This window comes from Acomys minous (genome assembly GCF_964271855.1).
Source record: "Acomys minous genome assembly, chromosome: 7".
In the NCBI taxonomy this organism is placed as follows: Eukaryota; Metazoa; Chordata; class Mammalia; order Rodentia; family Muridae; genus Acomys; species Acomys minous.
This window is the reverse complement of record NC_140488.1, coordinates 125,070,713-125,097,136: the sequence shown is the minus strand read 5'-3', so window position 1 is coordinate 125,097,136 and position 26,424 is coordinate 125,070,713. Positions and strand designations below refer to the sequence as shown.

Sequence of the window (26,424 nt, the reverse complement as noted above, 5' to 3'; positions counted from 1 at the left end):
AGGCAGAGACAGGCAGATCACTGTGAGTTCGAAGGCAGCCTGGTCTACAAAGGGAGCCCAGGACAGCCAGGATAACAAAGGGAAATCATGTCTCGAAAAACCAAAACCAACCAACCAAACAAACAAAAACCTGTATAAACTATGTATGAAGGAAGAACATAAATGAATTTCATGTTTAGTTATGGGGCCCATTCTCTCAATTGCTCATTTTATATATATGCAAGTATTCCAAATAATCTAAAATCTGAATCATTTCTGGCCACAGGATTTCTGGTGAATAACATTAAGCCTGTAGTATCTAGAATACATGAAGAACTCTCAATATAACTGGGTGTGGTGGTGCATGCCTGTAGTCCCAGCACTCTGGAGGCAGAGGCAGGTGGATCTCTATGAGTTTGAGGCTAGCCTGGTCCAGGACAGTCAGAGCTACACAGAGAGAGACTGTCTCGGAAAAAAAGAGAGAAGAACTCTTAATCTTAATACCTTATTATATTTTATTTATTGTGTTTGAGCCAAAGCACACACGTGGAGATCAAGGGAAAATATGCAGGTGTCAGTTTTTTTTCTTGTACCGTGTGCGTCCCAGAAACTGAAATCAGGCTGTTAGGTATGGTGCAAATGCCATTTCCCACTAAGCCATCTCACTAGGCTGAAGAATAGAAAAGAACTTTTATCCAGGTGTGGTGCCTCATGCTCAGCACTTAGGAGGCAGAGCTAGACAGATTTCTTGAGTTTGAGGCCAGCCTGAGCTACACAGTAAATTCTAGGGCAGACAGGGCTATATAGTGAGACCCTATCTCAAACAAAACCAAAATCCCCAAATTCTTACACCTCAGCAGTAAAGATATTAACTTGATTATAAAATATGCAAATCCCTCCACATAAGACATATAAATGGCCAATAAGCATATGAAAAAATGCTCATCATTAGTCATTACAGAAATGCAAATCAAACCATAATGAGATGCTATCTTACATTCACTAGAACAGAAAGGCTATACAATAAATAGATGGCACACTCCTGTGTTCCTAACAGCACTACTTATACAAAGCAAAAGGTGGAGACCCCACAAATACCCATAAAAAACAAACAGTTAAATACAATGTGGTATATCCAAAACTACTCCAGCCTTAAAATAACGTTTTTAAGGAAAGAAGCATTGACATATGACACAATAAGGATAAAACTTTAAAAGCATTACGAATGTGAAATAAGTCATAAAATGAAGTGATTTTTTTTTCTGTAGTTCTTATAGCCCATTTTCTACCCTGCAGGTATAGTACTCCTTTAAAAATCTTAAAGATTGTGTCTTTTGTTTAGTTGGAACCTGAAATGTTTCTAATTCTACTCTCTGTAAAATGATCTTCTTGTCTTTCAAAGTCCTTCCTGATTTGCCCTCATCTATTTTTACCCTTTTGTTTGTAAATTCTTGAATATCTATATACTTATGTAGGTGTAGGCACACACATGCCACAGGGCATATATGAAAGTCAGATGATGACCTAGAATGTCATTCTTCATCTTCCACCTTGTTGGAGACCAGGTCTGTTATTTATTCACTGCTGCATCTGTCTGGCTAGTCCACAGCCTCCAGTTGTTATCTTGTCTCTGCCTCCCATCGCCCAATAGGAACACAACACGATTACTGTGGGGACCTAAATCTAGGTCAGGCTTGTTATGTCTTGTGAGCCATCTCCCCAGTCCCCCTTTCCTCTTTCTACCATACTAGATCTAATTCTAGTCCTTAAAAGTCCAAGAAGAAATATGTGTCTGCCTTAAGATCTTTTGCATTTGGTTCCTTGTACTACACTCAGGTAATGCTGTAATCTGCCTCCTTCAATCAATTTACATGCCCACTAAAACTGTAAAACTGTATCACACAAGTCACTTTTCCTGACAAATTTCCACTTCCTTAGTTTTTAACCATTACTCCACTGACAGTTTCTTTGTGCTACCATCAAATTCTAAATGCCAAGAAGTCAAGGGTGTTGTAGTTTTTCATTGTATGCATAGAACTGTGGCTTTACAACAAGGAAATGAACATATATATATCATCATATGTCTATGTACATGAGAAGACCTCTACGAAGCTTACCCTAGTTTGGAATAAACTTTCTTTTCCCATAAGTTCTATAGTAAAAGATAAAGTTTTGGTAGTTTTATGTCCTTTAAAGTTCACGGATAAAAAATTTAAGTTTCTTTCTTTCTTTCTTTCCTTTTTTTTTTTTTTTTTTTGAGATACGGTTTCTCTGTGTAGCCTTGGTTGTCCTGGAGTCTCTTTGTAGACCAGGCTGGCCTCGAACTCACAGACATCTGCCTGCCTCTGCCTCCCGAGTGCTAGGATTAAAGCTGGGATTATGTGCTACCGCCGGCTAGCTAAAAAAATTTAAGTTTCTTAATTACACACAGCCCATCCTTATATAACACATCTCAGATCATTGTAGGGGACTTAGTAACACTGGTTACTAAGAGAAATTATGTGTCAGAAGACTTGGAAATATCTTAAGACCTGAAGACATCAAAATAGACTGGTCGCAGTGAGAAGCCAACAGAGAACAGCAAGGTTTTGGGCACTGGATGGAATGCCCAAGAATTAAGCTTGCTGGCAAGGATCCCAAGACAGTAAGGGATAGTAATCCAAATAGAAATGCATTATAGCTGAAGTATCATCTGCCCCAGGTGTTGCTCTGTAAAGTCTTCATACATTGAGCAAATGTAGACCGAGCTCAAGGCAATGGAATATAGTGGTGAGCAAACACAAAGAGCCTGCACATGCTTTATTTGAATTTCTCTAGAAACAACATACTGAAATTTACTTATGTAAAAACGTGACCAATTTGGCAAACTTCATTTCTAAGATAAAAGGGTAAACTTTAAATTTTTTTTTAAAATTTGTTTTTTGGTTTTTCAAGACAGGGTTTCTCTATGTAGCCTTGGCTATCCTGGACTCACTTTGTAGACCAGGCTGGCCTCGAACTCACAGAGTTCCACCTGCCTCTGCCTCCTGAGTGCTGGGATTACAGGCATGCACCACCACATTCTGCTAAAAGAAAAAAACTTTTATAAGAAAATTGAACTGAGTCAAAGATGAACAGTTCTACATCAATTAAAAAGTAATTTCCTTTTTATTTAGTGTATATGTTTGTATAGATGTGTATATCCATGTTTAAGTGTGTGCATTTCCTGCCATGATGCACACGAAAAGGTCAGAGAACTACATGTGGGATTCAGCTTTCTTCTTCCACATGCGTTCCAGAAACTGAACTCAAGTTCAAGTTGTCAAGCTTGACAGCAGGCACTTTTACCCACTGAGCCATCTCTCCAGCTCTGGTATCATTTTAAAAACCAAAAACCAAAACCCATAGGTGTTGTAAAAGTCATGGACAACTTGAAACTCTCAGACATTGCTGGTAGAGTATAAAATGACGTAGTCATGTTGGAAAACAATTTGGCAATAACCACCTAATTCATCAATTCTACATGTAAGTATATACTTAATAAAAATGAAGATATTACCACACAGAAACTTGCACACAAATGTTCACAGCACTATTTATTCACAATAACCAAAAAGCGTAAACAAATCAAAACTCCATCAACTGATAAATGAATAAACAACATATGACACATCCATACAATGGAGCATTATTTAGCTATAAAAGAAATCCTTGTGCTATAGCATGGATAAACTTTTAATATATGCTACATAAAATAAGAAGTCATGTCACAAAAAGCCAAATATCACATTACTACATTTATATAAAATGTTGAGAAATCTGTTTCTATGGATTGCTTATTCTCAACATTTTATATAAATGTAGTAATATGATATTGGGCTTTTTGTGACATGACTTCTTATTTTATGTAGCATATATTGAAAGTTTATCCATGCTATGAAACAGAATGTGTAACAGTGGTTGCCAGTAAAGGGAAAAAGGAAAAAAAGGAGGGGTCACAGCTGGGTACATTGTTTTCTTCTGGACTGACAAAATTGTTGGGGGGATAAGTAGTTCTTGTACAACTCTTAATATAGTAAAAAGCCGTTCACTTACTTACAAAGGATGAATTTTATGGCAAAGAATACTGAAATTAAAAAAAAATTCTCCTATTTCATGCTAGAACACTGTCCTCAGAGCTATCATTACCAAGCTTAATGCTAACCAGCTGCACTTTACTTAATCCTGGATCACCAATATGAGGTAAGCATAGCTAGCTCTCACTCCTATTTCACAGATGAGGAAACAGGGGCTAGCTAAGCTACCCTAAGTCATTCACATAGCTAGGATTCTTAGAGCTGGACATCAAAACCAAGTAGAATGCATTCATGCTCTAATCATCACAAAGGGTAAAGATATGCCCTGGGGTATTTATGATGTAGTCATCATTGTAGAAGTTGAAAAACTCCTGTTTCTTGGTACACTGTGTTTCTAAAGCTTTCTCAGCTAAGAAAAACATGATAGACATCTTGTCACTAAACACAGTGACACCAAGCGGTAAGCATATAATTAATGGAAACTGGTGACTTTCACCCAGCAAAGGACAAGAGTTTTATATTTTTCCACTTGTTTAATATGCAAAACTTTCACTATCAGCCCCAAACTTACTATCAAAATCAATTCCAGTAAAAACAAGCTCCATGCATTTTGATTAAGGTTAGATAGGTTTGGAGTTAATTTAAAAATCTAGTCAAAGCCAGGCAGTGGTGGTGCACGCCTTTAATCCTAGCACTTGGGAGACAGAGGCAGGCGAATCTCTGTGAGTTCGAGGCCAGCCTGGTGTACAGAGTGAGTAGGACAGCTAGAGCTGTTACACAGAGAAACCCTGTCTTGGGAAAAAAAACCAAAAAAAAATCTAGCAAACACTTAATTGTTTTAAGAGTTGATACTTTGGAAACACAATTAGAAGTAACCCTTCCTATATTCCTGCTTATGAAGGATTCAAATTGATTAAGGACTCTTACCCAAACTAGAAATTGTCTCATTATTCCTCATAATCATTTGGGTTCACACAGTTGTGGGTTCCACTAGTTCTCAGAACTAGAGATATAGACTGAGGCCAATATAGATGACTAAAGACTAAATAAAGAGGTACGAGGCTGAATTTAAAAAATGATGATGATCTCTTTGCTGTGCATGACACTTTCTGCTAAGATGCCAGTGACTTAATAGTATAGCTGCCCCTGTATAATAAACTGGTCTTATCATTATAGTATGGAGAGATTTTTAACAATTCACAAAATTTGTTGACAAACAGTTTGCAAATGGGCAGAGTCAGTGAGATTCAAATTGAGGACTCCCTCTCCTCGTTCTTTTCTGGGTTTTGTCTTGTCTTGTTTTTGAGATAGGATCTCACTACATAGATCTACCTGTCTCTGCCTCTAGAGTGCAGAGATTGAAGGCGTGTACCACCATATCTGGCTTCTTCCACCTGTTCTACTGCACCTGCCTACATCAGAGACCCAAGAAGAATTCCCAAAGAGAACTATACTGATCTCAATAAATTTTGTACTCATTCAGACTAAATCAGAATTTAAGAGTCCAAAGCTGTTAGTTTCAATCTGCCTGAGCCAAACAGTCCAGAAAGTGGCTGGTCCTGGAACCTGCTAATATTCAAACAGCTGTTATACTCTTCTTTTCTAGAATTAGAAGACCTTAAATATTCACCCCCACTCCATTGTTTTTGATGTTTAAATCAAGCTTCCTGTGCTGACCAGTGAATAATTGAAACATTACTTAATAAACATAAAATGGATCTGAACACTTTAATCTCTAGACTAAAATTAATCACACAAAAATGTAAGCGCCGCTGAAACTAAAAGCTCTCTGATAGCAGGGTATTTTTCAGTTACTGATTACCTCTCAGTAGGACTAGCCATGTGAAAAATGTCCTCATCTTCATTCTGTAAGCGCTCTTTTCTCCTCCTTTCAATGTCATGTCGTAAGTCATTTGGATCTATTACTTTGACCACAGTCTGAAGAATTTTGACAGAAGACAAATCATTCACATTACTGTTAGCTGAACAAAGACGTTTTATAGCAAGAAACTTAATTAAAAGTCCTTAATTATTTTATACTCATCCTGCTAATGGTGCTTTACACTGGTATAAGTATTTTGAAACACAATTGACATTAGTCAGAAAAGTTCTTAATATTGAGCCAGGAATGCTACTTCTGGGATCCTGTCCCAAAGAAAAGGTTGCCTTTTAAAAAATATTTAAAATAACAAAAAGGAAACAACTTAAATGTAAATATAATTTAAGAGAAGGGTGATGCATTAAATTATGGTAAATAAATCAAACAAAACTGTACAGCCATTAAAATTAATAAATGCTATTTGGAAGTCAATATGGAAAAATATTTACTAAAAAACTTAAAACTAAACCTCAGTTATAAAAGGCCATGTGGGGGAACTTAGAACTTTTACATGAAAAGAGATATTTTGGATTATTTCAAAAGCATACTGAATTGCATCTGACAGACTGTTAAAATGTACCATGCCATGCTGCAGGAATAGGGAAATTGTCTTCAAATTTCCTGTTAACTTGGCTATAAAGATAATTAGAAATTTTCTGAAAGCATTATCCAATAAACTAAGCAATCTGTATTAATAAAACCTTTATTTCATAAGTGAAAATTACTTACAGGTATATCAGAAATACATTAAAATCTCTTCACTACAGAAACATTCTCAAAGGAAAACTTAACAATTCATTTAGAATTTGACATGCTTTTAAAGACTAGTCTTCCAACACAACTAATCATAGCAGTCTTTCTAGTCAGTAAAGAAATAAAAGGTGTGAGGGGAGGTGTTAGGCTCAAACCACATACAATAATGAAGAAATTTCATATTTTCATTATGTTGCTAGTCTTTAGTACATAGAATTTCTCTTAAATTCTATAGCAAACAGCCAGGCAGCACCAAATGCACCAGTTCCCTTGCATTTCTTTCACATACAATTAAAAGTACATTCCATGTGCCAGATTTGGAAAAATGACTATCAATCATATTTTCTATAAGCTTCACAATGAGGAGTTTGGGGATGAGTATTAAATGTAATTTTTAAATCAATTTTTCAAAGTTGTTATCCTTAATAACTGTGCCTCTCAAAGAAATTTTTTTTCCTTTCCTTTTTTCTTTTTTGGTATTCTCAGTCCATATTAGACTGCAATCAGTTACTTGGAGAACTTTTTCAATTTTAAATTCTTGGATGTCAGCCTTTCTTTATACACCTTTAACTCCTTTCTGGACCCATCACAAATCCCTTTTCTTGTTATTATACCAATAGTAATTGTATTCACTTACCACATTTGGTTCATATACCACAGTCTGTTTATTCTGAAGATCGGCCAAAGACATATCTATTCTCCTAAAATAATAAAAGCATATAATTAAATAATTATATTTAATAATAATAATACTAAATGGTGTGTACTGATACTTCAATTCTTTTACCACAGTATAGATTTTGAAATAAAATCAGTAAGTCTTAGAGAAAGCAAAAGAAACCTTCTTTTTGTTTTTTAAGACAGGGTCTTTCTAATGTCACCCTGGCTGTTTTGAAACTCACTGCCTTAATCTGCCTGCCCCTGTCTCCCAAGTGTTGGAGTCTAAAGTCATGTGCCACCACACCCTTTTAGGCTTTCACTTATATGGCATTCTACATGCAACGCATGTCCTATGGATCACACTATAGGGAAGTTTTGTTGATTCTCTAATCACTAGTAAGTGTGACCTCAAACGCTTATTTTAGTGATACACAACATTTATAACATTGATTCAACTCAGCAGTCCAAACACAGTGCACCACCTGCTCGGACAAATGCCAGCAGAAGGGATGCTTTCATCCTCAGACCTCAGAAAAAACATCTGTGATCACTTAAAATAATCCCTCCTAATTTGAATGGCTTGGCCTTCAGTAGGCAATCACTACAGACAAAGCAGAATCAAAGTTAGGCAGGTCAGTATTTTCAAAAGCCCACACATTCAAACAGTCAATGATTTTAATGCAGCCTACTTCACCCATATGAACTGGTCCAGCAGCTGCTTAAGATTGCTCTTGTTTTTATGCACAGAGTGCACTCCTGGAGTCTATACCAACCTTAGGAAAGCAAGCTCAGAAAGCTGGACCATTCCCTATCTATTATGAGGTTCATTCTCATGAGATAAACAAAAAGACAGTAATTAATCATTACCTGTGAAATTCTGGATCTGAATTTGATTGCATTTGATTGAAATCTGCATCATGTCTATTTTGTATTCTTGAGAAACGCTCGTGTAGAGTAATATCAGGTGCTACAAAACTACTTGCTGGAAAAGGAAACAAATAATTCCATGTCAACGTGAAACTGATTGCCTTAAAAGATTCTATAAATTCCAGATCAAAAAGGGACCATTAAAAGACATCCAAATTGTTCTCCTTTGAAAAGAAATAGAAATTTTATTTGCATATCAACTTGTAACTCCCATGTTTTCCCAAACACAAACAAGAGGTTTTTTTTTTAAACATGATTTATGAATTCAAGGATTTTCTTCCTACTCATCATGTTTGCTTTCTTGTTTAGAAGAGGGACTATCAAAGTGAGACTCATTCTTCTCCATGGTAAGACCATACTCTTCCTAGAAAGTTAAGACACTATAGCTCAACAGTGAAAATGAAATCAACTAACAATTCAATCAAAATAATCTCTGAATTTAATTATCACAGAGTGTTTTCTAATACTCTTCACTTTTACGCTAACTTTAGTTCATAGACATTCAAAAATCAGCTAGGCTGCAAGCTCTTTACCCTACAGAAAGGAGAATACACCTAAACCATCCAATCTTCTCTCATAGTCACCACTCCTGCTCATAGTCACACCCTCCTGTTTTTCTGTAATACTACCACATTTTATGGAAACTATACACTCTTTGGGAAAAAAACAGCATTGGAGTTGAGAGGGTAAACTGTTCCTGACAAACTGTATACTTAATTTTTTATTCATATTCAAATTCAAGTTTTAGGGGAGCAAACTAACAAAAGAGCTTTACTACTGAATCTTTAGCCCCAAACTACTTGGTTCAAAGAATATACATGCCTTTGCTTAAAGGATAGAAGAGAAAATAATTATTTTTAAAAGTATCTTATTTATGTGTATGAGTGTTTTGCCTGTATGTATGTCTGTGCACCATGTGTGTGACTTGTGTCCAAAGAGTCCTAAAGTGGTCTATCTAGAACTGGAATTATAGAAGTCTGTAAGCAGCCATGTGAGTGCTAGGAACTGAATTTGGGGCCTCTTCAAGAGCAGCCAGTACTCTTAAACGAGTAGTCATCTCTTCAAACTCAGTAATTATTTTTAAAATGTTTCATTAGGATAAGGATTAAAAATAAAAGTTCAACATTCTTGGGCTGGAGAGATGCTTATTGGTTAAAAGCATCGCCTGCTCTACCAGAGGCCCTGAGTTCAATTCCCAGCATCCACATGGTAGCTCATAACCATCTATAATGTTATCTGAAGTCCTCTTCTGCAGATAAAGTACTTGTATACAATAAATAACTATTTTTTTAAAATTTGACATTCTTGAAAGCCTCATTATAGTATTGATAATTTGTGTAGTACTACCAGGAAAATTTGTTGTACATCACTGATTTTTCAGTTAGTGGAAACTTACCAAAACCAAAATTTTAATTCAAAGCTTTAAAGCCCTCATTAACCCTTTAATTTCATAAAGAATGGTATCATCTGCTGCACATACAGAACAAGTTTATAGCATGAAGTCCTAGAAAGGCCCTGGGTGAGGGTTGCTAATATCACAAAATAGCCTAGACTTCTGCATTGTCTAGGATTTATATCTGTTTTTGTTGCTTCTTCCTCCTTTGCTAGGCTTTCAATATGCCTGTCATCTGGATCAGTCTGATCTTTCTAAATAATGATTTGAAATCCAGAACCATTTGAAGCAGAAATTTATTGAAAATACATAAAAGTAACAACTATACTTGAGTGAATATATGGTACTCCAACAGATTTCCTAATTTATGACTTACTTAAAATAGAATATTAATTATAATTAAACTACATCAAAGGCCTCTGTATCTTGTGAAAAGTTGGTGTATTATTTTTGTGCTATCCTTAATGTTTGTGTAAAACATACCAACCTTTAACTTCATGGATTATTGTTATGATTTCCTGAGCAAATTCTTCTATAGGCTTGTTTTCAGGATTCTGAGTTGAGTCAAGATGCTGAAATACTGGATGGAAATTGTCACTTTTTTTGCCAACAGCAACCAAATCGTGTGATATCTGTCTCTCTGCAGAATATCTAGAAGTAGACCTAAAATAATTTGAAATGTTTAATTAAATTTGAAACTGTTTTGCTAAGGATGGAATCTGTTAAAATTAAGACAGCTAAACATAATTTAGGCACTAAATTATATGTTATAAAACTAATAAACCTTGAGTAAAAGATAAGTCTAGATAAATGTTCTGAGCTCTTTTTGAATCACATCTCAGTTAATTTTTCCTTAAAAAAATCAGACTAGTTTCTACTTCAATATTGTCAAAACATTGTAATCAGACACTTTGAAATACCACCATATTGCCAGGCAGTGGTGGCGCACGCCTTAAATCCCAGCACTTGGGAGGGAGAGGCAGGTGGATCCCTGTGAGTTCTAGGCCAGCCTGGTCTACAGAGCGAGTGTCTAGGACATCCAAAGTTACACAGAGAAACCCTGTCTCGAAAAAACAAAAGCCAAAACAAAAACAAAAGGAGAAAAAAAAAAAAAAAGAAATACCACCATACTTTAATAGCTGTTAACAAAACTACAAAAATTCTGTCTCACTATAAGTAATGAAAGGCTTAGAGTAGAATTTTGAAACTAAATCTATTAAGAAATTAACTGCTCCACTGTTGAGTGGAGAAGGAGATCTGACTTTCACACAAACTCTGGTGCCCCATATTTGAACATGTCCCTTGGATGGAGATGCCTGGTGGCACTCAGAGGAAGCACAGCAGGTTACCAAGAAGAGACTTGATACCCTATGAGCATATACAGGGGGAGGAGGTCCCCCTCAGACACAGACTTAGGGGAGGGGAGTAAGGGGAAGTGGGAGGGAGGGAGGGAGGAATGGGAGGATACAAGGAATGGGATAACAATTGAGATGTAATATGAATAAATTAATTAAAAAATACATTTAAAAAAAGAAGAGAAATTAACTGTGGAACAGCAAGATGATTCTGCAGGCTGCCACACAAACCTGATCCTAAAACCAACGGGGACGGAAAGAAACAACTCTCCAAAATTGTCCTCTGACCTCTACATACCTGCATGGCACATGTGCACCAGCATTCAAATATCATGACCATACACAATAATATTGTGATCATACACAATATAGCTTCAATCCCTCTATTTTGAAGAATAATCATGTTGGTTAAACTCAGTGATGTGGAAACCATTGTAGGAATCACATCAAGTCATCTGTCTCCTCGCATCCCAAGAAGAGATGAAGATTTGTTCTCCATTTCATTTCTCAAATCTAACCTTTCTCCTGTTAGAATAAGGTCCTACTAAGATCCCTTCCTGCTAAAAGACTCTATGAATCTCATAAGCAGTAAGGAACAGCCTGAGAAGCTGTATAAAGAATAGATGCTGGTCTGGGGTGGTGCCTCACGCCTTTAATCCCAGGACTTGAGAGGCAGAGGCAGATGGATCTTTGTGAGTTTGAAGCCAGCCTGGTGTACCCAGTGAGTTCCAGGACAGCCAGAGCTACTAGCAAGAGTCTGTTTCAAACAAACAACAACAAAATGAGAAGAAGCTGAATAGAATAGAAGCCTATTCCTGGACTTAAAAAAGACAAACGCCTAGCAGTATAAAAACACATAACTTCATAAAGTGATACAATTCTTTGAAATGCCCTATACCCAAGAATTATCTGGAGATAAGATATGGGAACCACCTATTATTAACTGTAGAATTTATCTTCAATACAGGACTTTGGAGGAAAATATTGGTAACCCCTGAACACCCAATATATTCTAACAGTATAAATTCCATCTTGGAAGCTGCAAATTAAGGTGGAAAAAAATCTATTAACATTTCTTTAAAAAGCTAATACCTAAATGTGTCCATCTTGTCCATGTCTACTTTAACGGTAAGTGATTTCTTCTTGACAAATGAATAACGCTTCTCTTCAGGCTCTGGGCTTGTATCAAGTTGTTTACTAAAATAGTCATTTTCTGTTCTGCAATCATCTTTATTTATTTTTTTCTTCCATTTGTTGTCATTGCAAGGCCCAAAATCATCCTCTTTTATATTTTTATTAGTATAGGAACCACCGTCTTTCTTGTAGAGTTGAAAAGGTCCGTTGACTTGCTCATTCTCAGTGTCTCTTCCTCTTGCAATACTAAAGCAATCCGACTCTCTAGTTACAGGAACTTTTAGACAACTGTATTTTCTGTCTTCTTCCTTCAAGTACTTCTGAAATCTCCCATCAGGAAAGTCCTGCTCGCCATCGGAGAGCTTATGATGTTTGTGCCGGTAGTCATAGGACACCCTGGTTGCTGAACTTATCTCTGGGTATTCTCTCTCAGTGTATCTGTGACTTTGGGCTCCAAGACTCCACTCCTCGTTCTTCTCTTGGAAAGGTAGAAAGGAATGCTCAGGCTTCCACTTTGGGATTCTGGCTGGTTCCCGATTATCATACCTTGCTGCATCTGTAGGTCTTTTTGATGAATAGCTATACTTCCTGAAATCATGGTTCTCAGGATACCTGTGTGGACATAAAGAAGTTTACAATTGCAGTACACAGAAGTAAAAGTTCTGATGGGCAGAATTTTGAGCAGCCTGGCCTTAACATGCAGCATGCAAGGGCAAGACAACCTATAGGACTTCAAGCCAACTCAATAGAGGCACATAGAGGCTAAAAAGGAACTTCTTTTAAAAACATTCTCACTTTAGCAGGGCATGGTGACACATGCCTTTAATCCTAGAACTCTAGAGGCAAAAACAGACATATCTCTGAGTTCAAGGCTAGCCTAGTCTACAGAGTGAGTTCCAGGACAGCCAGGGCTACACAGAGAAACCCTGCCTCTCAAAACACCAAAAAGAAAAGAAAAAAAAGAAAGAAAGGGTCAGGTGTGGTGGCGCAGGCCTGCCTTTAATCCCAGCACTCGGGAGGCAGAGGCAGGCAGATCTCTGAGTTTGAGGCCAGCCTGGTCTACAATGAGAGTTCAAGGATAGCCATGGCTGTTACACAGAGAAACCCTGTCTCGAATAACCAAAATCAAAACAAAAGGAGAAAGAAAGAAAGAAAGAAAGAAAGGAAGGAAGGAGAAGGGGGAGAGGGGGAGAGAGGGAAGGAGGAAAAAACATTCTAGCTATCCATATGAAGTACTGAAAAAAAGTATTTTATCTTTTGAGACAAAAAAAAAATTGATGTTCAACATAAAAGTAATAGACCTTTTTTATTTGAGGCTTTATGCCAAATTCCCTAAGCTTAATGATGTCCTGTACCTCTTCTGAGCAGGGCTCCTTGTGTCAAAGTCTTCTGAGCCTCTTCTGGGTGACTGAAGGTAACTTTCTTCTTGTACCCTCTGGTGTCTCAATTCATCTTCATGCCATTTCTCTTCAAATCTAAAGGAATTTCCCAGTGACATCTGAGGCGGCTTCCCTCCTCTCCCACTTCCTCTATCTCTGTGTTCATCAGGAATATACCTTCCTTGAATTTTAGGGGGATAACAATCCCGTTCATGCTCCGTGTAGGCTGCTGCACTTTCTGAGTATGTGGGTATATACTGAGATCTTCTGTCATCATCTCCTCTTCCAGAGAAATATTCCTGGTGAGGCTTATATGTGTCAAATTTTTCAATAGGCTTTACATTTGGGGAAGGTGATCTATTTTCATAAGACCGATAATATGACTTCACACGAGGGGGAATTCTTGGCTTATTCTGTCCATGTTTCTCATCATCCATTCTCCAAGTAAAGAGTCTTTTTGGATCATTTCTATATTCAGGGTCATAGTGCCCATGGAAATGTCTTTCCTCGTAGTATTCAAATTTTCTAGACTGTGGTGATAATGACCTACGTAAACAAGCATAGAGAAGTTTAGTTCACTTTGAGACAGTTAACTGTTTTAGTGTGACATACCTAAAAAATACTGACCATATCTAGAATTCCATTACTATCCCACTCAAGTTAAGTCTAGGAATTTTTTATATATGTAATTGGAATTGCATATTGGGTTGAGGGAAACAGGCTAATGATATTTTGTCCTACTTGATGACCATACCCTTTTCATCCAAAATAATGTATGTATTCAATGAGCACATCAAAATACAAGCTATATTGGAAGAGGGCCAGATCAGGTAGAAAGTAGAATCTTTTTTGAGAGACTACTGACAGCAAGTTCTAGCAAAAGTAGATGTGACTTTGAAGGGCCAAATCAGGAAAAGCTTATATTCAGGTTCAATAGCCAATTGAGTGAAGTAAGGGAAAAATACGTAGAAGAGTGTCAAGGAAACTACACTTAACCTCTAAAATTACATCCTAAGACAATGATGCTACAATCCAAACTCACACCCAGAAATGTTTCTACAGTTTTTCCAACTGACTGTTCTCTGCCTCAGAACTATACCAAAGAAGCAGCTTATTAGAGGCATGGGCAGGGAACAAAAGAGGCATAAGAGATAAACCTCTCTAACTTTCCTCCATACATTATATTTTTTAAGGAAAAACAAAACAAACAAAAGAGCCCCACTCTATAACCCAAGCTTGCTTGACTAGTACTATTTCTGTTGACAAGGCTGACCTTATATTTAAAGCAATATTTCTGCCTCTTCCTACAGTATGCTGAGAATACCCTTCCATAAATACTTCCAGCATAAACTGCTTTTCTTTCCAAAATCTCCTCTCTTACACATCAGTTGAAATATATGTAGTTCAGATAGCTGATAACTCTGGTCAAAGTATGTTTTAATACAGCTATAATGTTCTCTTTGGGACAGTATTATAGCTCTTCTGCATCTATCTTTTCTGGTTTCTTGACATTGCCAGCTTATAGACTTGTATTCCCACTGAGAACACTCCTGTATTCATGGAAAACACTGTAGCTTACTCAGCCTTAAAGATTAAAAAGGGACTGGGCATGGTGTCTTACATCTTTAACCTTGGTACTTGGGAGGCACAAGCAGGCAGATCTCTGAGTTGGAATCTAGCCTAGTCTATATACTAAGTACCAGATCAACTAGTAAGATCCTGTCTCAAAACCAAGCAAGCAAGCAAGCAAGCAAGCAAAAACAAAATAAACAAAACAAATACCAAGAATAAAGAAAACCAACCAACCAAAAACAGTAAAGAACACAATAATGCTCACGTTTGCATCTGAGTGGCAACATTTCCCCATGTGACCTACCCAATTGTTCATCTCCTCCTTTAGGGCTTCATGTGTTCAAATCAGTAAGAAAGGTGCACACTGGCAATTCTTTTAATGTCCCTGCTCTAAGAAGCTGCTAAAGAATTGGGCCACTCATGAATCAATCTCTTTTTTTCCCCAAAGGCAACTCTGTGTCTTCCATACAAGAAAGAAGACACACAGCTTTTCCAGTATCCATTAGGACATTTACACTACACTTGGCTCTTACAGACTCACCAAGCTAGACATACAGGTAAACATTACTGATCAGAAGCAGAAACTCTGCCATCCAGATGGCTAAACCTCATCACAGGAGGGGAAGCAACTAGAGCCTCTAAGGAAGCAGAGAACCTGACCATCAGAGGCAAAGGTCTTCCAGATGGGTTGAAATATTCAAAATCTAACTTTAGCCCTTAACTCACATTTAAAACTGCTCTGATAAGCCAGGCGTGATGGTGAACACCTTTAATCCCAGCACTTGGGAGGCAGAGGCAGGCAGACTGATGTTAGTTCAAGGCCAGCCTGGTCTACAAAGCGAATCCAGGAGCTAAGACCAACATGGAGAAACCCTGAGGGGAGGGGAGGAACTGCTCTGACACTGTTTTATGTCTTACTGTCTAGTACTCACTTCTGGAAAAAGTTGTTGCAATGGCTGTTAACATTTCCATTCTCCTAAAGGTTTGTTAGGAGACAATTCTCTAGTCTCTAGGGTTCTGCATGCCTTATGAGTAGAAGCACTTTGGTTCCCCAGGAAACAGCCTTGGAAATAGAGATAAGGTCTCCCTCAGGGATAGACAGCTTATTTGTTTTCTGCCCATGATAATAAGACAATGCTTACTCCAAGCGACTCCAAGATCCTCATCTGTGTCATAACCCCAGAATCTGTGACTGTTTTGCATCACCCACTCAGCTAGCCACTCTGAAGTGCTGGCCCTCAAGGGATCTTAGAAGGGAAAAAGAGTATCTCTGACATAGGAGTGCCTTGTGGCAAACTAGTACATTGACTTGCAAGTAGGAGCCAAATATAGTTCTTAACAACCAACCCTGGAGAAGGAATTGGAAAATCAGGCACTAAGCTTTAGCAGAGACCCTGTGTGCCCATTACCAGAGCCTCACTAAAATTATGCTATCTTGTTATAGTCATTTCTGTCTTTACATTCTCTTTTCTTTTTGAAATTTCTTCCAAATACAACATGATTTTGTGACATTTATAAAATGAAACTAAAGTACTGATTGATGATTCAGTACATTTTCAACTAAAGTACTGATTGATGATTCAGTACATTTTCAAAGCAGGCAGAATGGCCAAGCTATATTTATTAACATAAAAACAATGGTTTATCTTTCATGTGTGTAATAATGGTCCTTTACCTTAGTCCAAAAAGTTACTGATTGCAAAGCAGAATTATTCTTTTCACTTTGCCTCGGTTAGAAGCATAGCACTTTCCACACTGTATCAGAGTTGCCTACTGTGTTATTCTCTCCAGCCAGTCTGTGTGCTTGCTGAGGCCATGGAAGATGGCATACTTGCCCTTATAGTTACAGAACTTGGCCTTAGCTAGGGTACAATAAACTGACTGAACTATTCCAAGCTAATTATGTGTACTCTAGGACTGATGCTACTACTAGCTACCAGAGGGGGGGAAATGAGAGTTGAACTATAATTGCGCTATTCAAAACTACTATTCTGCCAAGATAGGTAACACTTTATTTTCTGACTAAATTCTTGAAACATATTATGAAAAACTAAACAAAACATACACTATAGAGCTGTAAACCTTTTGGTAGCTTTAAAAAAAATGTAACTCTCTCAAAGACATTTCTCACTCTGGCTGCAGGCACTGCATTCCCTTTAATCATAAAGTAATTCTAGCTGCCAGCCCCAACTAAACAAATTCATCAGTTCCCCAAATCTAGAACTACTACTACTACCATGGTCAATCGCCTACTGTCAAAAGCCAGGTCTGCTGAGCTTATTAAAATGAAAGCTTGAGGAGTAAGGGTGATTTCTAAATCCAAGTTAATTAAGTAAAGCATGGAACTCCTCACCTTTGCTTCCACCTGGGAGATCTGGATCGTGACCGTGACCGTGCCATCCTTTATAGCATAGGAGCTACCTGATCCACTTTTTACACTGCAAAGAAATACAGAATTAGTGAGTTTGTTTTTTAAAAAGCCTACAGTATGCTCTAAAACCTAGTGGCTGCCAAGAGAAAGCTGCTTAGTTCCTCTGTGCAGCTATTTCCTGATCTACAAAATAGGGATAAGAGCACCCACCTTACTAAAATGCTGCCACGATAAAATAAACTAAATCAAGGATCAGCAAATGTCTTCTGTAAAGGACTACACTTGAAACTATTTTACGCTTTCTGTAATACAAGGTCTGAATCAAGTCTATTCCTTCTGTTTTATTAAAACAGGGCAATGGTGGTACAGACCTTTAATCCCAGCACTTGGGAGGCAAAGGCAGGCTGATCTGTGAGTTCAAGGGCAGCCTGGTCTCAAAGTGAGTTCTAAGACAACCAGGGCTATAACCCTGTCTTGAAAACAAAAACAAAAACAAATAAAAAACAATCCCGTAAAATGTAAAAACATAGCTGTTCATGATAACGTAATCCCAGTACTTGGGAAGCTGAGACAAAGGGATCATGAGTTTGAAGCCAACTTGGGCTACATACCAAATTTGAGGCCAGCTTGGGTTACAAAGCAAGACCTTACTTCAGAAATAAGTAGAAAACATGGTCAAACCATTTTGAGATGTGCTATAAATATAAAACCCACATTAGCTTTCAAAGACTTGGCCCAAATAAAAGAATGTAAAATACTTCATTAATATATTTTAATACTGATATGTTAAAATGATTATTTTTGGTATACTGGACAAAATGTACTATTAAAATGTTTTCAAAATTAGCTGGGCTTGGTGGCGCACGGCTTTAATCCCAGAATTTGGGAGGCAGAGGCAGGCGGATCGCTGTGAGTTCAAGGCCAGCCTGGTCTACAAAGCAAGTCCAGGACAGCCAAGGCTAACAGAGAGAGACACTGTCTCAGGAAAAAAAGTTTTCAAATTTTTAAAAATATAACAAGAGGTAGAGGCAGGCAGATCAGGAGTTCAAGGGCATCTTACACTACATATCAAGTTCAAGGCCAATCTAGGATGCATGAGAATCTGTCTTAAAACAAAATAAAAGGGGGCTGGAGAGATGGCTCAGAGGTTAAGAGCATTGACTGTTCTTCCAGAGGTCCTGAGTTCAATTCCCAGCAACCACATGGTGGCTCACAGCCATCTACAATGAGATCTGGTGCCCTCTTCTGGTGTATATCCAGGCAAAATGTAATAAATATTTAAAAAAAAAACACACACACAAAACAAATGTTCTAGTTTGCTTCTCTGTTGCTGTGATAAAACACTCACCAAAAGCAACTTGGGGGAGGGAAGCTTATTTAAGCTTACAGGTTACAGTCAGGAAAGCAAAGCAGTTACAATGACTTAGAGCTGGAGCTGGAGCAGGAACCTGGAGGCAGAACAGAAGAAGCAGAGACCATCGAGAAATGCTGTTTGCCAGCTTGTCCCCAGGCTCACACTCAGATTCTCCTCTTTTTGGTTTCCTTCTGTTCTTATTTTTTTAAGACAAGGTCTCACTATTCAGCCCTGGCTGTCCTAGAACTCACTCTGTAGACCAAGCTATCCTTGGACTTACAAAGATCAACTTGCCTCTGTCCCCTAAATGCTGGGATCAAACACACCCACTATGTTTGTTAATTTTTAGGTTTTTGTTTATAATCCTCAGCCACTTTCTTCTGAGATATGCACATACCTCTAGTTTTGCTATCACACTGAAACTAAGAAATAACACAGCATACATACAAAACAAGAAAAGGGAAAAACTATTCCAGTCAGATAACACCTCTGTAGGTGTGAAAACCCCACCTCCACCTCTCTGAACATTTTATGCTTAAAACTATAGCATGTACTGTCCACTCTGACTTGTCCCGAAATTCCCTTTCTGCAGCATTTTCAAGGCACCTACCTTCATCTGAATGGGAAAAACTGAGGCTTCCACTCTCTACCACCACCAGTACTTATCTGCTCACCTTTTCTGGCCTGCAGGACTTTCTTTACTCTTCTGTTTTCTGGTCAGGGACCTGCCCAGTATTTAATGTACGACTTGGGTACAAATTCATTCTTTTTTTAAATTTTATTTTATTAATTTATTCATATTACATCTCAATGGTTATCCCATCCCTTGTATCCTCCCATTCCTCCCTCCCTTTTTCCCCTTACTCCCCTCCCCTATGACTGTGACTGAGGGGGACCTCCTCCCCCTTTTCCTAGAAGAACATTGCTTTAAGAGACTGACACAGGTGCCCTCACCCTATGCCATGTCCTAAAACTTTCTGCCCACCCCCCAATAAAGGCGCCTGTTGAGGTGAAGGGATTCTGAAATAATACTGAGGGTATTTGATCTAGTTTTTAAGCATGGATTTAAAAACCCGTTTCCTTTTTGTGTGTATGTATGGACGTGAAGGCACGCTCACTTATGCGTTTTTCTTGTTGAGGATGAATCAAAAGCTGACTTCAAGTGTCTTCCTTTCTCACTTCCTACAGTAAGGTCTCTTACTGCACTGGAGTACATCTTTGCAGCTAGGCTGACTGGTCATTAAGGTGCTAGAATCCAGGTCTTAGTTCTCTCCGCCCCCACCATTTCTGGTTTTCCTAATATGTTACCATTATGGCTGGCTATGTAGATAGCTGAGGATCTGTACCCAAGCAGCAATGAAAATCAAAGACTTGCGGCAGGTAAGAATCATGTGGTTTAACAATGTGTGGACAAGTAATCTTAGTTTGCTTCATTATATCAATCAACATAATTGGTATTCAACTCCTTTTTAGTAATCTAGCAAACTGTGTTGCTCTGTCTCATGATTAGATCTTCATTGTTGAGTATTTAAGAAAACAAAACAGAAGGGAACTGGTAAGTGAGAGACAGAAACAGATCTGGATAGTTATGATCATGTATTTTTGGTAAGGAAAACAAACAAACAAAAAACCATAGAAAGGGGTTGGAAGCTACCTCCATGGTATGCATTTGTAATCCCAGTGCCAAGGAAATAAGTAAGCAGGTCACTAGCCTACTTGGCACAGTCCAGGCCAGTGAGAAACCACCTCAAAAACAACAGAGGCTGGGGAGGAATAGCTAAAATGCTTGCTGAGCAGCCAGGAAAACTTGTATTCAAAATTGCCAGCACATGTGTAAAAGTCAGGCATGACTGTGCAAGTCTGTAATCTCAGCACTGGGGACAAGAGACAGAAAGATCTTAGGGGCTTGCTGACCAGTCTAGCTTAAACGACAACCTCGAAGTTCAATGACAGCCCCTGTCACAAAAAAATAAGATAAAGTAACTAGCTGTCCTCTAGCCTCCACATGATGTACATGTGTGCAAACGTACCTGCATATACACAAATGCACACACAAAATAAAAATATTTGGGGTAAGAAAAGATTCTATAGTAGGCATAGTCATGTAAACTTTATTCTTGGCTCTCAGAGGGTGGAGACAGAGTTCAAGGCTAACTTGGTCTACAGAGTGAGTCCCAGGACAGCCAGAGCTACATAGTGAAACCCTGTCTTGAAAAACAAAAACAAAAAGGACTTTATACAGTAAACATTATTTGTCCTATGTTAAAAAACAATGGGGGGGGTGGGAGGGCAAGGGGGGGCAGGGGCGGGGAATGGGAGGATATAAGGGATGGGATAACCACTGAGATGTAATATGAATAAATCAATAAAATTTTTAAAAAAACAACTGGGGGGAGGGGGGACTAGTTTTTTTCCCCCAAAATAGAAAAGTGAAAACTAAACCAAAGGCTTCAGAATGTCACAAAAGTTAAGTTGGAAAAGGCTTTCTAGGGAAGTAGCTCTAGGTCAGCCTCTTTCAATCTGTACATGGCTGATTTGGCAGTGAGAAGAGCTACAGTACTGCAATTGAAAGGCGATTAGCTTCTTGCTTTTATCAGAAAAAGTCGTTGAACCATAGCATCAAGTGAGCTGTTGGAACACTTTGCTCATTTTGGCACACTCTAAAGTGCATTGTACTTTTTGACAAAGTGGACAGAGGTATGGGTTGGGTTCAGTTTTTTTCACAAGAACTTTAGAATGTACTGCAAGGAAAATCCTTATTGATAAAATAATGTTCTGGAGCTGGGCATGGTGGTGCACGCCTTTAATCCCAGCACTCGGGAGGCAGAGACAGGTGGATCGCTGTGAGTTCAAAGCCAGCTTCGTCTACAAAGAGAGTCCAGGACAGCCAAGGCTAACACAGAGAGACCCTGTCTTGAAAAACCAATCAAAGGAAAAAAGATAAAATAATGTTGCATGTTTAAGCTCAGAGACCTAGAATTTTGCAAAGGGATATAACAGCTGACAAAGACTTCTGACTTTATTAATGTACTATCCAATTAAATAAACATAACTGAGAAAAAAGAAAAATTTCTGGAAGATAAATTTAAGTATGGTGTATGTGTAATTCAAGGTTGTTAAAGTTCTCAATGACAGGGGGTGAAGAAATAGCTTAGTAATTAAGAGAACTGTCTACTCTTTCAGAGGAACTGGGTTCAATTTCCAACACCTGTACATGGATGCTCACAATTCTCTTTAATGCTAATTCTAGGGGATCAGACACCCTTTTCTGGCTTCATCCAGCACTGCACACAAGTGGTGCATAGACACTCACATAGCCAAAACACCCATATACATAAAAATAAGATTTTCTAAAACTTAAAATTCTTAAGGTTAAAAAAAATTCTTAAGGTTAAAATTCACTGCAGAAGTAAAATTTTAAAGCCCGGGTATAAAAACCAGCAATGTTTTATTATATTAATCTAGCCTTGGTAATCTTTAAATGATCTAGCTTTTTAAAAATACTATATATGTGCACATATGTGAAGGCCAGAGGTCAACCTTAGGCACGATTTTACAGGATGCGTCTCTTTTATTACCTTTTAATTTTATTCTAGGTCTTCTCATTAAGTGATTTTTATTTTAATTTTTCAAGACACGGTTTCTCTGTGTAGCTCTGGCTATCCTAGACTCCCTTGGTAGACCAGGTTGGCCTCCAAATCACAGAGATCCTCCTCTGCCTCCTGAGTGCTGTGATTAAAGGTGTGCGCCACCATGCCCAGCTGTGAATTATTTAATTATTTTCTGACTTTTACTGTCTGTCTTCTCTGCTTTCTCATAGAACAGTGGTTCTCAGCCTTCCTAATTCTGTGACCCTTTAATACAGTTCCTTATGTTGTGGTGACTCCCATTCATAAATTCATATTTTATTCATTCATTCATTTCATTCATTCATATTTCATTGCTACTTCATAACTGTAATTTTGGTGCTCTTATGAATCATAACTATCTGATAAGCAGGTTATCTGATATGCAATCCCTGGGGGGGTTACAACCCACAGGTTGAGATTCACTGCCATAGAAGTGCTTTAGAATGTAGGACAGACCCTTGGTTATACTGTTCATCTGTGTTTTCCTAGTGTCTTGGATTCATCTGAACTTGTTGAACATGAGTAATTTTAACATGGAATTGTGGCCAGACACAGCAGCACAGGCCTTTAATCAAAGCACTTAGGAGGCTGGGGCAGGCATTTCTCTGTGAGTTTCATACCAGTCAGGGCTAGCCAGGCTCAAAATCAAATGACAAAATAAAAATAAAAAATGGGCTGGTACAGAGGCAGGCGGATTGCTGTGAGTTCGAGGCCAGCCTGGTCTACAAAGGGAGTCCAGGACAGCAAAGGCTACACAGAGAAACCCTGTCTCAAAAAAACAAACAAAAAGTTTGCCGGGCCTGGTGGCACATGCCTTTAATCCCAGCATTTGGGAGGCAGAAGCAGGCAGATTGCTGTGAGTTTGAGGCCAGCCAAGGCTACACAGAGAAACACTGTCTTGAAAAAACCAAAATAAATAAATAAATAAGATTAATTTGGACTCAACTATAAATGAAAGGCTGAGTACTGCAAAGGCACAAACATTGCCATCATTGCTACTATCATCACGTCACTACTCCCCAAGTGCTGAGACCATGTAACAGTGGCCACCAAAGGGAAAGGGGAACACCCTGAATTGAGAGAGGAAAAAAATTACAGAAAGTAAATATGAAAGACGGAAGAAGGAAGAAGAAAAGAAATCAAAATCAAGATTTACCCTTTCTGGAGATTTGACTTTTCAGCATTACACCCCCCATTCCCAACGCAAAGAAAAGAAAAAGAATGGGGGAGGGGGGAGAACAAATAAATAAAGGGCTCCTAGACAGCAGAAGTTATGGCAGTTTGTCTCTCCTGCCTGCCAGAGTCATCTCCAACTTTCAGCTGAGCTTGAGCTTCTTTTGCTACCTTGTTTCTTTTTGGGACCTGGCTCAAGGCCCTCAGAATCCACTTGTCTGCTTCTGCTTTAGCCCAGCAAGAAAACAATTTAAGCGTGCCTCCCCCCCTCCCCCACCCCCACCCCCTTCCTGGAGGCAAGATGACTCAGCAGTTAAGACCACTGGTGGCTCTTGCAGAAGACCCTGTTTTGATTACCAGCTGTAACTCCACTTCCAGGAGAACAGACGCCCCCTTCTGGCATCCATGTAGACATGCATACATACACATAAAATAAAAGTCTTAAAAATAATTAAGCAGGGGAAACGAAGAATGTATATTCACAACAAGCAAAGCACAGCAAAATAAAACCCACACTAAATTAACCCAAATGCTTCACTAATAGTAAAAGATTAAATTAAACTAAGTGTGGTAGCCCATGACTTTAAAGCCAGCACTAAAGAGGCAGAGACAAAGGGAGCTCTGTGAGTTAAGCATAACCAACAAAGTGAGTTCCAGGATAGCAAGGGCTGTTTTACAGAGAGAGCCTGTCTCAAAAAACCCAAATTAATTATTTAATTATATGACATGCACATAGTCTTTTTTTTTAAACTTCAGGTGTCTCTTTTCCTCTACTTACCCTGATAGTCCATAACAAGCTCCTTGTTTTCCCTAGTCAGGTCATGCTGGCTCTCCTATTTCAATGCCCTTGGTGCTCTTCCTTGAATTTCTTTTCTTTTTTTTTTTTTTAATTCTGAATTTCTTTCTCTTGGAGATTTTGGGTTTGTTCAGTAATCCTTTCAGTACAGCCTTTTTATTTACATAGTAGTATTAATTTAAACAGTCAGTCTCTAAATAGTGTATCCCAAAACCAAATTTCAAGTAGCCTATGAATGTATGAGATGAATTAGTAATCAGGAAACGCAACTAAACATCCAACCACTTCATACCCGTTACATTTTAAAAAGTGAAGTAATTATTTTGGAAAGTAGGCAAATGTATGGCACAAGAGGAACCCTCATATATTGCTATAATATAACCCCAAGTATAAGTAGTTTAGAAGCAGTTTGGTAGTACCTCAAAGTACTGAGTCAAATTTTGGAGTGCATTGAAATTACCTGGAAGGCTGACTAACAGAAATTGCTAGATCTTAACCGTGGTATTAAAAGAGCCACAAAAAGGAGGAATTGTTATTGTTGAAAGAAGTGGCAGCAATAGAGATGCATGTGTAATATATAAAGTATAAAATATTTACTACTTTCCCTTTACAGAAAAAGTTTGTTCATCGTATTTAAGTTTTCTTTCTTTTACCAGCAATGTTAACCAAAGGGACAAACGCTTCAAAAGAAATAAAAATGATAGACTAAAACCAATATGGTTATTGACTAAGATGTCAGAAACAGATAATAAATCTAATTATACTGCTGCTTCAGAGTAAAGCATAAAGAAAGAACCAGAAGCAGAGAATTACATGTCTACCTCTGAACACAAGCACCCTGATGGCAGGGTCACTCACTCCCAGGAGGATGCTGAAGAGAACACTGACACTAAAAGAGGTCAACCTTTGCAGGACACACCCTTATTCAGCTGAAGGACCAGACTGTAGCAACTCCCTTTCTCCTATAAAATCCTTTTAACTCTTCATGAGATCCTTGCCATAACCCTGCATCATTTCCCTCATCTCTCTGGAACCATATAGCCGTGAGGCTACCCGATCTCTCCATGACAACCAAATTCTTCAAAAGGCTAGGCAAATTGTATTTATGCATTTAGGAATACACACACACACACACACACACACACACACACACACACACAACATATTAAAGAAAAAGAGGCCATGAATTTGAGAGAGCAAGGAGGGTGCATGGGAGGATTTAGTGGGAGGAAAGGGAAAGGGGAAATGATGTAATTATAATTAAAACATACACAGAGGGGGGGTAGAGAGGAGAGGGAGAGAGAGAGAGAGGGAGAGAAAGGAGAGGGAGAGAGAGAGAGAGAGGTAGAAAGGAGAGGGAGAGAGAGAGAGGTAGAGAGAAGAGGGAGAGAGAGAGGTAGAGAGGGGAGAGAGAGAGAGAGAGAAAGAGAAAGAGAGAGAGATGGAAGGGGGAAAAGTTGTCTATACGCCATAGTCATTATGTCTGGTTTTTCTCCTCCCATTTTTGCAAGTCCCATTATCAAGCTGGTTTTCCACACCCACTTCTAGACACTGCACCAAACTGTTCTAGCCAAAATCACTAATGAAACTCATCTGCCAAATCTAGTAGTAAACTTTCCTCCTATTCTTCCTTTACGTTTACTTCATCTCCCCTTCTTAGCAATTAGATCCTTTAGAGTGAGCTCATTTTTCTCATGACTTAAATCCTTGGACTTCTCATCATTTAGGTTCATGGTTCTATATGCTTCCTATAAACTGCCAATCTCAAACCTCCTATCTCCAGCCTTCACCTATTCTCTAGACTCTATTCTCTATTCACCTATTCTCTAGACTCTAGTCCTGCATAAACAGTAACCTACTGGGCATTTTAAGTATAGCAAACTCCTGACTACTCGCCTCCCCAATTCTGTTCCTCATATATCCTGCTCTACCTCACTAAATCGCTCTATTTTCCCATGAATAGGAATTGCAATATCCAGCAAACAATGACAAGATACTCAACACTACTAAGAACC

The 26,424-nt window shown here is 38.3% G+C and overlaps 1 protein-coding gene across 9 annotated transcripts in view; it reads right to left on the bottom strand.

The window, feature by feature from the left end:
• Positions 1-26,424, bottom strand: part of BCLAF3 (BCLAF1 and THRAP3 family member 3) — a 68,262-nt gene that overhangs the window by 29,511 nt on the left and 12,327 nt on the right. For 8 of the 9 annotated variants that reach the window (XM_084788542.1, XM_084788545.1, XM_084788546.1 and 5 more), the window contains exons 2-9: positions 18,806-18,905; positions 17,440-17,524; positions 13,491-14,060; positions 12,094-12,747; positions 10,134-10,309; positions 8,194-8,308; positions 7,304-7,367; positions 5,857-5,972 (exon numbers count right to left, since the gene is read on the bottom strand). In XM_084788542.1, coding sequence (XP_084644668.1) covers positions 5,857-5,972; positions 7,304-7,367; positions 8,194-8,308; positions 10,134-10,309; positions 12,094-12,747; positions 13,491-14,060; positions 17,440-17,486 — 1,742 coding nt within the window. In that variant the 5' untranslated portion in view covers positions 17,487-17,524; positions 18,806-18,905. The remainder of the gene's footprint in view (positions 1-5,856; positions 5,973-7,303; positions 7,368-8,193; positions 8,309-10,133; positions 10,310-12,093; positions 12,748-13,490; positions 14,061-17,439; positions 17,525-18,805; positions 18,906-26,424) is intronic. The other variant, XM_084788543.1, reaches the window with a different exon arrangement.